This window comes from Spermophilus citellus, assembly GCF_964194105.1.
Source record: "Spermophilus citellus genome assembly, chromosome: 2".
Lineage (NCBI taxonomy): Eukaryota > Metazoa > Chordata > Mammalia > Rodentia > Sciuridae > Spermophilus > Spermophilus citellus.
In genome coordinates this window covers 13,162,644-13,177,542 of record NC_138183.1, presented here as the reverse complement: position 1 = coordinate 13,177,542, position 14,899 = coordinate 13,162,644, and the positions used below count along the sequence as shown (strand labels likewise).

The window sequence follows — 14,899 nt, the reverse complement described above, 5'->3', positions numbered from 1 at the left end:
ACCACACCATGAATAATCACTGGAGAACTAAACTCCTGCCCTTGGGGTAATTTTAGAATGTAGGGCTTCACTAGCAGAGCAGGGAATATTGAATTTATTTTCTTTAAGTGAACTCACACGGAATGACAAGTAAAGTATTAGTGGCATTTAATATATATCTATAACATACTTATGCTATGTTTTAAAATTATTTTCACTGTTTTCTGGATGCTGTTGAAAGAAAATACAAATTCTTAAGTTGCCCAGTCAATTAAGTGTAGGCAAATGGAGAGCAGTAAGCCCCTCACCGTGAGGAGTGTGGGAAGAATCAGGGAGAGGGCCCCGCCTAGGGCTGGGCTGAGTTGAGAACCCAGCTGACCCACAGGCCAGGTGAATTTAGGCAATAACTTGCCTCTCAGCCCAGATTTCCTCTTCTGGAAAAAAAGAAGAAAAGAAAATGGTATTTGCAAAGATCCTGTAGAATTCAACAACACAACCATATGTGCACAGCACTCAAACCACCTCTGGCACCATAGTCAGTAAGAGTAATAGGTAACAACCAGCAGCTCAGAAAATGTGACATGGGCAAAGAGCCGGATGTTTGTTTTCAGGGGGAATCTAAAACCCCGTCAGGATTTCTTCATTGAATAAACTGGTAATTTTAGCAGCACAATCTGGAGGCCCGCAGTTTAACAAGCAACTAATTAGAAACTGGCACCCCTCAGCCCTGAGTGACACCTGCTTTTAAAAATGCACACACAGAGTCAGGAGCAAGAGACTGGCTGGCCAGGAGGCTCTCTGGAAAAGAGCTGAAAACTAACCCCAGATGATCTCTTGTAATAAAATCTTCTCTGACACACCCAGGAGTTAATCATATAAACAAAGGGGGTCGTCTGAGGTCCTAACGTTTTAATTTCACCCGGCATCAGGTCTGATTCCTACCAGGATGGGCTGTGAAAATAACGAACACGATAATGAAAGGTAAATCATGCAAATAGAAAGGGTGGGAACAGAAGACTGGGGGCCACCCCTCTGAAAGAAGAGTGACTTGAACTGATCTGTTCAGTGTGCCAACCACTGATCTTGGATGGGTCCCTCTCCTAAAGAGTCCACGAGGTTCTCCCCTCCACCCACAGGGCAGATCCAAACTCCCCCGCCTGGCAGTTAAGGCCCTTTATAATCAGACCGCTGCTAATCCTTTCGTCCTCATTCCCTCTGCTCCCTACTGCACCCCTCTCCATCCATACCAAACTACTTCCAGTTCCCCAAACTCACCCTGACTTTAATATTTCCATTCTGGACACTAATGGAGAGAAAAATTATTCTCAAAGTCTGTGTCTAAGTCCTTTAAAGAAAGTGGTCCATAATCTAACCACCATGAATAAGTCCTGCCATAGGCATTGAATCTGCCTGTGAAATTTCTGGAAATCATGAAAACGTTTCCCCTTACTGGGAAAGTCAGCTTTTCAGCAAACTTAACCCTTGAAGTCACAGCCCTGAGCGCATGAGTAAGCTAGAAATGCCTCCCACCCACCGATCCTTCCATCCGCCTTTTGAGTATATGAGATATCTGTGTGCCAGGCCCCGTGCAGAGTGCCGGGGGCACAGGTGAATAAGATGTGGCTCTGACCCTAGAAGATCTCGAGATCTGGATGTGCCATCCATAAATCCAGTACAATTCATTTGTGCTTCAAAATGAGAACCAATATTTGTTGAATTAAGACAAAGGTGCAAACTAGGAATGACAATATATACTGGAAGCGCTATGCTGCAGTGGGCATGGGGGGCCTGAGCCCACTGAGAGGGTGGACTCACTTCCAGGTCAAATGGGTGGAAAATGGGTAAGAAGGCTCCTGGGCAGGGGGAGACAGTGTGCAAAGGCACAGGGACACCACTGGGTTTGACACACTTGGAATCACCACAAGTTCACCATGGCCGGAGAGCAAGGGGGGGAGGCCGTGGGGGTGGAATCCCTGGGTTCTTTGCTCCTGGGCACTCAGCAAAGCCTCCCTTATCAGTTCCCACTGAACAGACAAAACAGTACAAAATACATTCACAGTCCATGGGAGACCACAGGACAAAGCCAGGGGGCGCTTTCGAGGCAGGGATTTTGACTGCATAGTGCCTGAAGGCCAGCCTGCAGGATTTAGGAAGATAAATAAAGTCCCTATACAAAGAATGGTTTCCAGGTTACCACACAGTGCCCTACGACAGGGCAGGGAGGACTCTTCTACAGGAGAGCCAAGCCGTTGACTTATTTCACGGATGACAGACAGGTCGGCACCTGTTAGGACCGAGGCTCTCAGATTTGGCCTACACATTTGAAGCACCTTGGGGAGATGCTTTTTTCTTAAAATGTACTCCACCTCCACCCCTGGAAATTCCAGTTTAATTGGTCTGAGAAAGGACCTGGGCACAGGTGAATTTCTCCCCTGGGTCCAAGGTGCAGCTCAGCTTTAGAGGCAATCCAGGTGTTTGCCGGAGTCCCCGTTCAGCTTCCCATTCACTAATGTCACCTCCTTGGCCTCTAGAGCACTCCAGTTTGGGACCCCTAACATAGTATGCCACCGGATCTAGTCCCTGCTCACTCCTAGTGTGGTGATTTTTACCCCAGTATATGAAAAGCAGCTGGGGTTCAGTATCCTCTCCCAGTCCACCAGCTGTCCATTGCAGCTATGTTCACTGCAATGCGAGGCCATGATACTTCCTTTCAAGCTGCTTGGAATATTCAGGAACCTCCCAGATTTGCTGTTAGAAACCTCTGAGAGCTTGGAGTGGTTGTGGTAGCAATATTTGCACCATGGAACCATCCACCACAGCCAGCCTGGGGTGTTTCATTTTGTTTTTCAGAAGCCAGGTTACCAGCACACCTCTTAATTCCAAGGTGCCAAGAAAAGCCGGGGGCGGGGGGGGGGGAGGTCAAATTATGTTTCCTCAATCCCAGGAAGCAGGTATAAAATGTACTCTAGGAAGATTTCAACTCCAAACAGTATTGAAAGGGTTTTGGAATTTAGAGAGTTCCATCCCAAGTGTGTGGAAAATGAACGTCTGTGATTCTTATCAAGATGCCACGTGGGTACAGATGCTTTTTGCATGCTGCTGCTATTGGCTGCGTGCATTTGACTCAAAGTTACCTAGTGACAGGGAAAAGGGAAAACGCAAGAGTGAACAAGATCTCCGGAGGGGCTCCCTGTCTCCTCCACGAGAGCACAATAGGAGATGCTCTTGGAAAGGAGCCCCCTGGCAGCCGACTCGGCCTCAGCTGCCTCCTTGCGTTGAGTTCCTACATTGGAATGCAGCACAGGAGCCTCCTGTTACGGAATGACAGAGACACTCGCTGGAGTCACTCACCCCCTGATCAGTACCACCACGGAGCTCAGCTTCACTGAACAAAGGACGGTGACATTTCTCCTCCCAGCGTGGTTCCGCTATCAGCTTGGCCCCATAGCTATCAAGTCCAGTTATGGCTGGTGCAGAGTATTTAGAGGATGGAAGGAGGTTGTGAATTGAGAAAGAATAAAGGAAACTTCCATCAACTGGGTGCCTACTTTATGACCAGGCACTGAGCTAGATATTCCCAGAGACCGTGTGTAACTGCCTCTTATTGAATAATTGCATATGGAGCCCCATCCGGGACCCTGAGTTGCATTATCTTATTTAATCCTCTTGATACCTTTATAAAGTAGCTACAGTTCCCCCATTTTACAGAGGAGAAGGTTGAGGCTGAGATAGCCGCAGTCTCTTCCTACATTAATAACCAGAACACAGCTCCAGCGCCAGAACCATAGTGATAGGGCTGCTCTCTGTCTTGAGAAACAGAAATACTTCTGGTAGGGAGAAAACTGTCACTGACTGAAGCTCAGATCTTTATTTATTCAATATTTACCAAAAAAAAAAAAAAACAAAAAACAAAACCTGAGCCTCCATATATAATGGCGGAAAAAATAGACATTTTAGGTATGTTTCTGTAATTAGCAAGTCATAGCAACTCGACATAGCAGCTATTTTCACTGAGTATCCACCCTGAGAACCACTTCACCAGAAATGTGGGATCCTCGAGGTGAAAATGGCTCACAGGCCAGCTGGGCCTCCCTCTCATCCAGTGCGGGCATCTCCTGTACAATCCAGAGTGAGATCATCTTTTGGGATCATCTCACAAGGCCGTGTACAGGATTAAGTGAAATATAAGTAAAGGGCTTATCAACCAACGACTGTCACATAGTAGTAATTATGTATTTGATTCCTTCCTCATTCACTCAGGGCATTTGAGTGAATTATGGAGACGATTATATACCAGGCTTGGGATAAGACCCAAGTTCAACCTTCAGGGCCAATTTTGGAGGAAAATCATTGATTTGTTCATTATTTCCTTCAATAAACATTTACTATTATGTGATGGTATTAAGCTAAAAACTCCAGGGAATCCAAGACAAATTAATTGGACAGCTAAGACATGTTCACCAGTAACGAGGGTGAAATAACAACGAGCATCATAATTAACATTTGATGCGATGTTTCATAGTTTACGAAGCACTTCCACACTTGCAATTGGATCCCCGTGAGAAATGGAGATTCAGATGAGCTGAGTGACTGGTCTGGAGTCACGCAGAAAGAAGGGACATTTTGAATCTGGGTCTCTGGTGCCAAACTCTGGGCCCTCTCTACCATCTGCCTTATCAGCTCTACTTGGCCCCCTTTGGTGCCAGGAAGCAAGCCTGCTATGTCCCCAGGCAGCCCTATTCTACTTTTAGAAAAAAATTAGATTATTAGAAAGCTTTTGCTAATATTTATCCCCAATCTGCCCTCTGGTAAATAGCTCTTCCTTCCAGAGCCATTTGAATATGTGTCCTCCTCCCCGAGGGAAACTTCACACGGTCACTAGTCTTCCCCAGCCTTCTCTGCCCCCTGTGACGTGCCCTGTGTCCTTGGTCCTTCCCCTACTGCCAATCGTCCCCAGCCCACTCTGTCTTGGTCTAAGCTGGCGTCTCTCTCCTCGTGGCTCAGGACTTGTTGGAGGTAATCTTTCCCAGTGACTCCACCAAAGACTTGGTTCTCCCTGCCCTGTGCTCTGCAGCTCTAATGCCATACTTACAAAGTGGCATTGAATAGGAAACATCTGCTGTGGGAGACCAACCTAGCACGGTGACTGACTTAACTCCCCTGCTGGGCGATGTGGCGTCCGGCACCCATGCTGCCAGACTGCCCCGCTCTTCTAGGGTTTGGGTGACTTGTGTCTTCCTGCTTAGGCTTGTCTTCCTACAGCCCCATGGATGGAGCTACGCTCACCTGTTCCTTTGTAATATAACCCCTTGCCCTGTTTAGGGTAGAATCTTCCATGGAAGTGTCTTGTGTGTGTCCCCTTCTCTTACTGTGCACTTGGGTGTGGCCTACCCAGGTGTCAGTCAACCTGCTGACAGTGGACATCATGAAGATAGACTCAGCCCCCTGAAACCTGACCCCCTGCCTCATTTAAATAACTTCTCCTCAATAAAAGGGGTCAATGAGTGTTCTCGCTCTCTCTTCCTGCAGACCCTTAAGGTCAGAGGAGCCGTCACAGCGACCCCAAAGAAAAAGGTATTTGTGTCTCTTGTGTGGTTATTTCCTGCAGCCCAGTTAGCCCAGTTCAACTAGAGTGACACCTGAGTCTTTTAGTTGCAAGAACAGAAACCCAGAAATCTGCCTGTGTGTCACCGCTAGCAACTGGACAGCCAAGAGTGTCAATAATGACAACTAAACCACTGCTATTCACTCTCAGTGCTCACATAGCCAGGCGCTGTTGTGGGCATGTATTACCTCAACCATGCAAGATAGGTACTATTATTTAATACTCCCTTCCTGGACCTGGCAGAGGGTAGGGGGTTCTAAATTTTTTTTATTAGTCAATAAAATCCCAATGTATTAATATCTTCAAAACCTGGTACTATAGTTTGGATCTGAAATGTTCCTCAAAGGCCTGTGTGTTAGAGGCTTGCTGTCCAACTTGGAGCTGTTGGGAGATAGTGAAACCTTTAAGGTGGGGACCCAGTAGGAGAAAGTTAGGTCATTGTGCCATTGAAGGAGATATTAGGACCTGAGTCCCTCCCGTTTTCCTCTCTTTGCTTCTCAGCCACCACAAGGTGACCAGCTTCCTCCACCAGGTACTGCCACCAAGCTGTGCTACTACCAGCTCAACAGCATTGGGGCCAGTGGCTAAGTTAGAAGGAGAAACTGAATTTCAGTGTCCTTCTGGGTCAGCATCTCACTTCCATGGACTGAAACCTCCAAAACTGTGAGCCAAAATAAACCTTTCCTCTTTTGAGTTGATTTATCTCAGGTTATTTGTTACAACAGTGGAGTGCTGGCAAATACACCTGGCGTCTAGAGTATGGTTTCTCTGGGCAGAGCAGAGGCGGAGTCTGACCTGTGTAGGATCAGAACAGAACGTGCTCTGTAGGGATCCTTCAGAGAACCTCACCTCTCAGGCAATGCTTAAGTGCTCACAGGAGGAAAACAAATGCTATAAAAAAAAATGGGGGCTGCCACTAGACATTAGCAATAATAATTGCCAAGAAAAGGGCAGCTCTGCTCGTTAATACCAAATGTCAATGCCATGAAAGCTTCGAGAGTCTTTCAGAGCTTCCTCCAGGCACTGAGAAGGTTGTCACCTTGGCATCCAACAAATACAAGATGCACTGTGGGATGAGCCGAGCCTGGCTCAGGTGCTGACTCTGTCCAAGTCCTCGGAGCCAACGTTGAAACAGTGAAATGCAGACATGAATCCCTGATGGCTGTGGTCAAGATTCTGGCCATGGAAGTCCTCTGTGAATGTGATGATGATGATGACAGGAAGGACAAGAGGAGGCAGAGCAAAGGGTCCACCCCCTTCATTTTTTTTCTTGAGTATACTTCAGGAGCTGCCCCTGGCAAGGGGAACTGTCCCTTGAAGCCTGATGGCAGAATATCTGCTTATGAACACACTAGGCCTATGTCAAGTTCCCGCTAATGATTTTGCAGCATAAATTAAATGGAGTGAACACTTTCTAATGGCTGCTACAGAATTACATGACAGCTTCCAGGAGGATCTACAAAAAATAGTTGGAATCAGAGGGACGGTCATTCTGATGCACACAAGTTTCTCATTAATTTAATTTATTTTTTTTTTCTTTCCATTTTGGTTTGTGGATCGCCTTTGCAAGAGCTGATAGGAAAGAGACACATAACAAGCCACCGCCTACCCTCAGCTATTTAAATAAACTGAAATCAGGAGCTCTAACAAAACTGCATAGCAAGTATAATTTGATATTAGGCTAAAGCCACCTCCATAAATAATATTTTATATTTATATAATGCAATTTATATAAATCTATAAAATTTACAGAGGACAATTATTTATGCGATCTCATTTGACCTCCCTTACTCATTGAACACTTAGAGATGTACCTGACATTTTTAATGTATTTTCTCACTTAATTTTTCACAAGGACCAATGATTCTCTCTCTTTCACAGGGGGTTAAGTGAAGGTGGAGAGAGTCCTCTGGGACCACGCAGCCTTAAGGAGGAGCACCAGGATTTGAACCTGAGTCTGTTAGACTCCAAGCATCACCTTCAGCTCTAGTTACGCTGCTTCTCTTTTGGGTGTGGGCACCCTGTCCTACCCTTTGTGCCTCCTGCAGAAGGAAGACGATCAGCACATCTTTGGCCTGTCACAAGCCCCTTTTCCCCAAGGAGCTGGAATGCCTTTGTGATTGGTGTCTGGAGGGAGAACCTGGGCACAGTGGCTCAGCCCCTTCTCCTCCTTCCTCCTCATTTCTGCTGCTCACAGGGCTGCCCTGGTTTCCCACCATCTTGGATCCTGCGGGTGGGGTGCAGGGGGAGCCGCTGGCTGCCTGAGTCTCACTCTGAATTCGGTGTCAGGAAGCACATCTGGCCACAGACATGACATAGTCTCCAACCTCACCTTTTCCATAATGAAGGTGACATTTTAGCTCGTCTTTATTCTTTTGCCTTATTCTTACTCAGATCCCAGGCGGAAGACAAGGCTCCTTATTGGGCCTCCATCCATGATCCTATTATGATCTTCACTTTATAGAGGAAGAAAAGAAGTTCAAATGTGGGCAATGTGTGACAAACAGCCCAATATGCTGCTGTGCTATCGGAAGTGTTATTCCTTTAGGTCAGATGGGTACACATAATTTAAGGAGGAGAAGAGAAGAAATGGAGTGATATCACTCACAACGACTTAAATGTAAAACAAACTAGAAAACACAAGTTCAAATGAATACATCAAAATGTAAAAGAGGATGCCATGCTCCCACCAACTCTTAGATCTTAATCTAAGGCATGGTATAAAGTGATTTGAATGCCAACAAGTGCCTGAGATAGAAGTTTAACCAAGGCATTTCCCTACCACCAAACAGGAGCCAAGAACCGGTTACGCAGACTGCCACACAGTCCCTCTCAAACCCCATCCTAAATAGCCAAACCAAAAAGCAATATAACCTTATGCGGGATATAATCACACTCACAACCTAAGCACCTCTTTTGGAGTCCTCTAAATTTTGGAACCATTCGGGGACTTATCTGCCGCTGAATTCTATTAAAATCCTCCCTGTGTAACAGCCAGAGGCCTCTGCTGTAACTGAGCCGAGAACGTTAGAACAGAAAGGGTCCCCAGCAGAAAGGAGCCCACGCCCCTTGCTGGAGAGAGAGACAAAGTCCACAGTCCACAGCTGGGCAGGGGAGTCATGCTGAATTATCCACAGGCACCAATGGGCATATTGCCCGCGGCATGTGACCAAGGAACCAGTTGGTGATAGAGCCAGGGCTGGGACCAGGGTCTCCCCACACTAACATTCTTACCCTTTCTTATGCATGGTCCTTGGTGATATGTAGCCTCACGGATATCATGTCTTCAATACTGTCATTCTGTCATAGCTGAGTCAACAGGCTTCCATGACCGAGGAAAGGAAGAGGTAGAGGAAGTGCTAAGATTCAAAGCATGGAGACATTGGGCCACATGGAGATATGCATCAATCTGTCCCCTAATTGCAAGCCCTGGTTCACCAATTTCAAAGATGCTAACAATGATCTCGGGCAGAGGATAAACGCAGAGCCTCAAAATGTCACCCTTACAAAGCGGCCAGATTATGAAAGCACCCGAAGACAGCCTGCTATATCCAGAACTATTTTAAGAAACACAATCTTGTTTCCCTTCTTCAAACTAATTAACGTTTACAACCAGAACTGAAGTGTTTCTCTGAATGCGATGGAGAAGCAAATCATTCCGGTTGGAAGCAAGAGGCTGGATGGTGAGAGACTGTCAAAAACACATTTAGCGAAAGCACATACACTCTGGATGATAAATACAACTTCCAATTAAGCCGCTCTCAAATATCTGGCAACGAATACCTGGTGGTTTAAAAGCAACGGGCAGAATTTGCAGAGCCTAGGGGTTTCCAAAGGATAAAATCTTCCTTTTTATTTTGTTTATCTCTTTTTTCTTAAAGGAATAAATCACAAGCACTTGTAGTATTGCAGCATTTTCACAACATAGCAGTGTCTATAGATGAACTAAACACAGACCGGGAAGTGTGGGGACCCACCCAAGATCAAGTGTGAAGTGACTTGATCTCAGGACCTCCATCCCAGCCAAGTCTCCTCCTGCGGTCAGAGCTAATTTTCCATGGGAAGACTGCTCTTATTTAAGGTCCCCATCCCTGTGGCACAACAAAGGGAAGTTCATGGAAATCTATGGAACCCATTTTCAATTTGAGGTGCAAATTGAACATGTGTTTTGCATCAGGGATTATCTTAATTAAACTCTTTATATGAGCACTGTTGATTGACTTCAATTTTGCTGAACTTCATTACACTTTTCATTTACTTATATACGTTCCTATGTTTAAAATTAAAAAAAAAAAAACATGATTTACATGGTAGAAAACTTTCCGGTTGGCTCTCTATACCAAGAAAAAAAAATAGATTACATCTGTACTGAATTTGTAGAGATACTTTTTGGTCATTATCCCCTTAACAACACAGTATAACAAATATTTACATAACATTTATATTGTACTAGATACTATACGTACTCTACGGTGATTTAAAACATACAGGAAGATGTCTGTATGTTATGTGCAAATGGTTCACCATTCAGGACATAAGCATGCACAGATTCTGGTACCGTGGGGAAACCACATCCCACACAAATTGCAAGGGACAACTATATTTTAATATATGTCCTTTTGTAAGAATGGTAATGATGTTACTGATAGTAATACTAATAATTTTCATTTATTGAGTTTCTATGTGCTTGGCTCTGTGATAGGAACTTTTTATAATAGAAACAATAAGGATTAATTATAAAATAACTACCAACTATTAAATGCTTACCATGTCCAGGCAGTAAGCTGTATGTTAAGCACTATAATTCATCTAATGATCACAATAATCCTGTTAAGTAGCTATTACTATTATTCATGTTTTACTAATGAAGAAACAGAGACTTGGAGAAGTTTAAGGCCCTCAAATTTCACAAGAAAGCAAGAGGAAGAGCCAAGTTCAGATCCAAGCCTGCTGGACTCCAGAGTCTTTTGCACTACATGAGATTATATCCTTTATAAAAGTTTTGCTTCAAGATCCATTTCCAACAAGGACATCTGTAGATTCAAGGACAAATTAAATGTTATAAGGATAACGCTTGCGACCCATTCTCTGTAAATGTCTGGGCGTTCTCCATGGTTTGGAACAAAGTAACTCTGCTAACCAAATCCCCTAAGGGAAAAGAGCTCACAACTTTGGGATAATCAGATAATGCTGAAATGTGAAGAGGTTCAGAACTACAATTCGATTTGGGAGCAAAATACAATTTGTCTACTGTTCCATTTTGAAATATTCATGAGGCCAAGAAGCATTTCCACACTCAATAATTAAATGGCTAAAATCTGCAACCTGATATATTTACCGATCGTGAAGGATGCATTCCTAGAAGGACCCAAGTTCAAATTAGCAGCCCCACAAGCTGCCATGCTACAGTGCAAAACCCAACAAATGAGACAGAAATGTTGCTGTTGCCTAGAGAAAAAATTTTCCCCACCACTTGTTCTGCTGTAGAGAAAGGCTGAGTCGAAATTAAGAATGTATCTAGGACTTTGCCTGCAAACCAGCTGGAAGAGAATGAAAAGGGGGGAAAAATCTGCAACCTTTTCCCTCATTTAAAAGCCTCTGATTATGCCTTACAGGTTAGATTTCACAATCATTTAATATTTCACTTGTCTTAAGAAACCTGCATGGAAAGGCAGAGGCAGGAAACAGATGTATGTGAATTGATGAGATGGCTCCATGTGGCTTGTTTTCAGTGTTGGGGTCACAAGCACTATACAAGTGACACCCGTGAGCAGAGTTCCATTAAACGAGGGCATTTGCTCCTTGGGTGGTCAGAGAACTCTCTTCAGGGGTCTCCTTCCCCAGGGCACCGTCTACCTCTCCTGAACCAGCATGAGTCCCACTCACTCCTGCTGTGCAAACCCGTTGGGGCTGAAGGGTCTTCAGGTGGTTTGGGACAGACACAAGGATGGGGCCGGGAGGTAAGTGTTGTACCTGCCCTGCAGTGTGGGTGTCACCTGGACACAGGTTAGATGTGCTAATGATCAGAAACTCTGGAGGTGGGGCTCAGCACTCAGGGATTTCCCAAACCCTCCAGGTGATCCTGACACCCACTGAAGTTTAGGAACCACCCTCCTCCAGCCCAGGTGGCCTCTACCCTGTGGCCCCACTAGGCTCCAATGGACAGCTTGTGCTGACAGCAGGAAGTCAGGAGATTCCAAAGCACCAGTAGAAGGGAGATTTCAGGTTGGTCTTGCTGACTCAGACCAAGAGGCTGATGCCCAGCTGTGACCCCGCTGCTGTCATGGTGGCCCAGCTGGCTGTTCTAATAGGGCTACAGTTCCAACCTCTACCCCAGGCAGGATGGCTGAGGCCTGGTCCTTACCACTGTCTGCCACCCCAGCCCCAACACAGGAGAGGAACTTGCGTTCTCCATTCTTCCTCGCACTGGCTAGAGGGTCCACCATCAAGAAGTTCCTCTTCCTCTGCCTCTGCCTCTGCCTCTGCCCAGGGACTCTGACAGCCTGCCCAAAGACTCCCTTCACCACTATGGAAGTAAGAGGCTGACCCAGAAGAAAACTGCATCCATTTCTCACTAAAAGAGTCGCTGGCCCTGTCCTGATATCCCACCCCTCCCCAGCCCCTGCCCTTGCCCCTGGCTTTCCTGGCTCTCTACCCTTGCCCTCAGATTGCCACCTAGAATGGCACGTGGCTGGGCACTTACAAAGTCGCTACCACCTCTTAGGAATCTAGCAGAAATAACTGGCTTGGACCCCAGCAATGGGGCATGGCCCCAGACCCTGGACTTAAGAGTATCCTGCTCCAGCCCCATTCTGGCACCCCTTTCCCCCTAAGGGGCAAGACATCCCTGAGGCCAAAGAGACTGCCCGCCCAGAGCCCAGGCCCCATGATCTCTAGACACTTGCTATGGGTACTCAGGACCTGGAATCTCCTTCCTGCAAGGTTGGTGTCTATCTTCCCAAGAGCAAAGGCCACATTAGGTGCTGTGTTAGCTTTTCATCAAGGAAAAAAATACCTGAGGAAAATAATTTAGAGGAAAGACTTATTTTGGCTCCTAGTTTCAGTCCACAGTTGGCTGACTCCTTTGCTTTGGGCCTGAGTGAGGCCATCACGGTGGAAGGGCGTGGCGGGGGAAAGGTGCTCGCTCCTGGTAACAGGGAAGCTGGGCAGGGGGAGTGGGTACAAGCAAGGGAGGGGAGGCCAGGGACAAGGTACACCTTTTCCAGACACACCCCAGTGACCCGCTTTCTCCAACTAGGCCTGACTGCCTACAGTCTCCACTTCCTTCCAATAAGGCATCAAATATGAATCCCTCAGTGGATTAATTCACTGATAAGATCAGAGCCCTCGTGGTCCAATTCCTTCCTCAAATCTTGACTTTTGAATGTTGCTGCACTGGGGAACAAGCCTTCAACACATGAGCCTTTGGGGGACACTCCATGTCCAAACCATAACAGGTACCTTTCCTCTAGTCCCGAGGGAAGACCAGAGTCACCCAGAGCTAGGACAGAGGTGGAGGGCAGTGTGGACGGAGCTGGGGCATGTGAACTGCAGTGGCCATCCCCATCCCTGTAGTAATGGATGGAACCAGAAGAGGAAGAGTCGGAGGGGCTGGCAGAAGGCTGGGGCCTCAACCAGCCTTCTTGGGTCCCAGTCTTTCTTGGGTCCCACAGATATTGGGAGAAGCCCGACATGCAGAATAATGAAAAATCAATAGGATATCATACACTGTGCCCCTAGACGGAATTCAGGACATACCTCTGGAATGAGCATACCCCAAGATCTTCTTTGCTACATTTTTTGACACTCACAACTAACCTGCAGAGGCACCATTATTCCCATTATAGAGAGGAAGAAACTAGGTCTCAGACAGATTAGGTGACTTGTCCAGGATCATACAACCAAGGACATCCCAGGGCTGGTGTTCCTTTCCCACACTTGGTTATTTGCTCTTGGCTTGATTACTTTCAGCTTCGTGGAACTCACTACTCCAGTACTCCTTTGAGTCAGTTTTTCTTTTCTTTTTCTTGTTTTGCAGTTCTGAGGATTGACCCCGGAACCTTGCACATGCTAGGCAAGGGCTCTACCACCGAGTTATACCCCTAACACTTTTTGGAGTCAATTCTTATCTCAGGCAAAGAAAGTATCTTTTTTTTTCCTTTCACTAAACTTAAATCTGTCTGCAAACTTTAGCCCCAGCTACTTGTCTGCCCACTGGCACTTGCAGAGAGTTTATCTGGTCTCCCACTAGCAGCTTTTCAAGCTAAAAGTGGCAGAGGCGTCCTGTGCCCAGGGCTTTTCATTCCTCCAAGCTGAATATCCCAGCACCTTCCCCTTTCCCTCCTAGCAGAGGCTTTCCAGTCCCCCTTCCTAATGAGGCCTCTGAGGACAGATTCCAGTCTCTGCCGGCTACGGCCTCTCACAGAGGTCACATGTACAGAGCCTCTGCCTCGCCGAGGCCTCAGGTAGGAGATCTGGCACGCAGGTAACCGCTCCCACCACCAGCAATCTGTACTTCAGGAGATAGAGTCCCCAGACCCAGAGCTTGCAGAATGCCCTGCTCCCAGCCTTGCTTTCCTTGCCTGTGAGAACGGAATGTTGACTCTCGTCATGCTTATTTTGGGTGGGTGTCATTTACGATAACTGGTCTGAAATGGCTGTAAGTGGCAGGGCGCTGTCCAGTGTGTGGGTGACGGAGGCACAGGAAGATAATGAGGCCAGGAAGAGCGGACTGGGAACGCCTGGGGAGGCAGGTGCTGCAGAGAAACCCCCTCCCCTGCTCCGCTAGTTTAGTTCCCCTGTCACACACCCCACCCCGACAGGCACGGGAGTAACTTACAACTGGGGACCCTGAAGACACCAAGGCATCTGCAAGGAGCCTAAAGGTGGGTTAAGACCAGGAGGGTTATAGCACAAGACAGCCTGAAGGCAGGGCGTCCTATGCCCAGCAGCTGAGCCCGCAGCAGGCCGAGATCTCTCAACAGGCCGAGGTCTCTCAACATACCGATGTGGTTATGAATGTGCCAGAAAGAGCAACAGAGTCAGCACTGACCTCTGCCCCAAGCAAACCCCACGTCACCATGCTGTCACCTGTCCTAGGCAATATCTGCCACAAGGGCTGCCTGCTTTCCTCTAGGGAACCCCCCCCCCACCTTTGTACCCCTGACCCACGCACCCAGCCAACTGTCACACAGCATGAGACCTGGAAGTCTCATGAGCCTCCATCACATTCCTCCAAAGCTGCCCCTTTTCCCAGGGTGCCCACCTTCACAACTGGCACCAGCAGCCACCCAGCTGAGTCCCCTCCTGGCTCTG

At 46.9% G+C, this 14,899-nt stretch overlaps 1 protein-coding gene across 8 annotated transcripts in view; it reads right to left on the bottom strand.

Annotated features, from left to right (window-relative positions):
* Window positions 1–14,899, bottom strand: part of TTLL11 (tubulin tyrosine ligase like 11) — a 240,160-nt gene that overhangs the window by 112,771 nt on the left and 112,490 nt on the right. Inside the window, exon 1 of one of the 8 annotated variants that reach the window (XM_081311500.1) lies at window positions 14,424–14,573. The exons of 3 other annotated variants lie outside the window; for them this stretch is intronic. In XM_081311500.1, the coding sequence (XP_081167626.1) occupies window positions 14,424–14,452 (29 nt within the window). In that variant the 5' untranslated portion in view covers window positions 14,453–14,573. Of the gene's footprint in view, window positions 1–8,818; window positions 8,904–14,423; window positions 14,574–14,899 lie in introns of those variants that run through there. 4 more of the 8 variants (XM_081311496.1, XM_081311499.1, XM_081311498.1 and 1 more) reach the window with 4 other exon arrangements.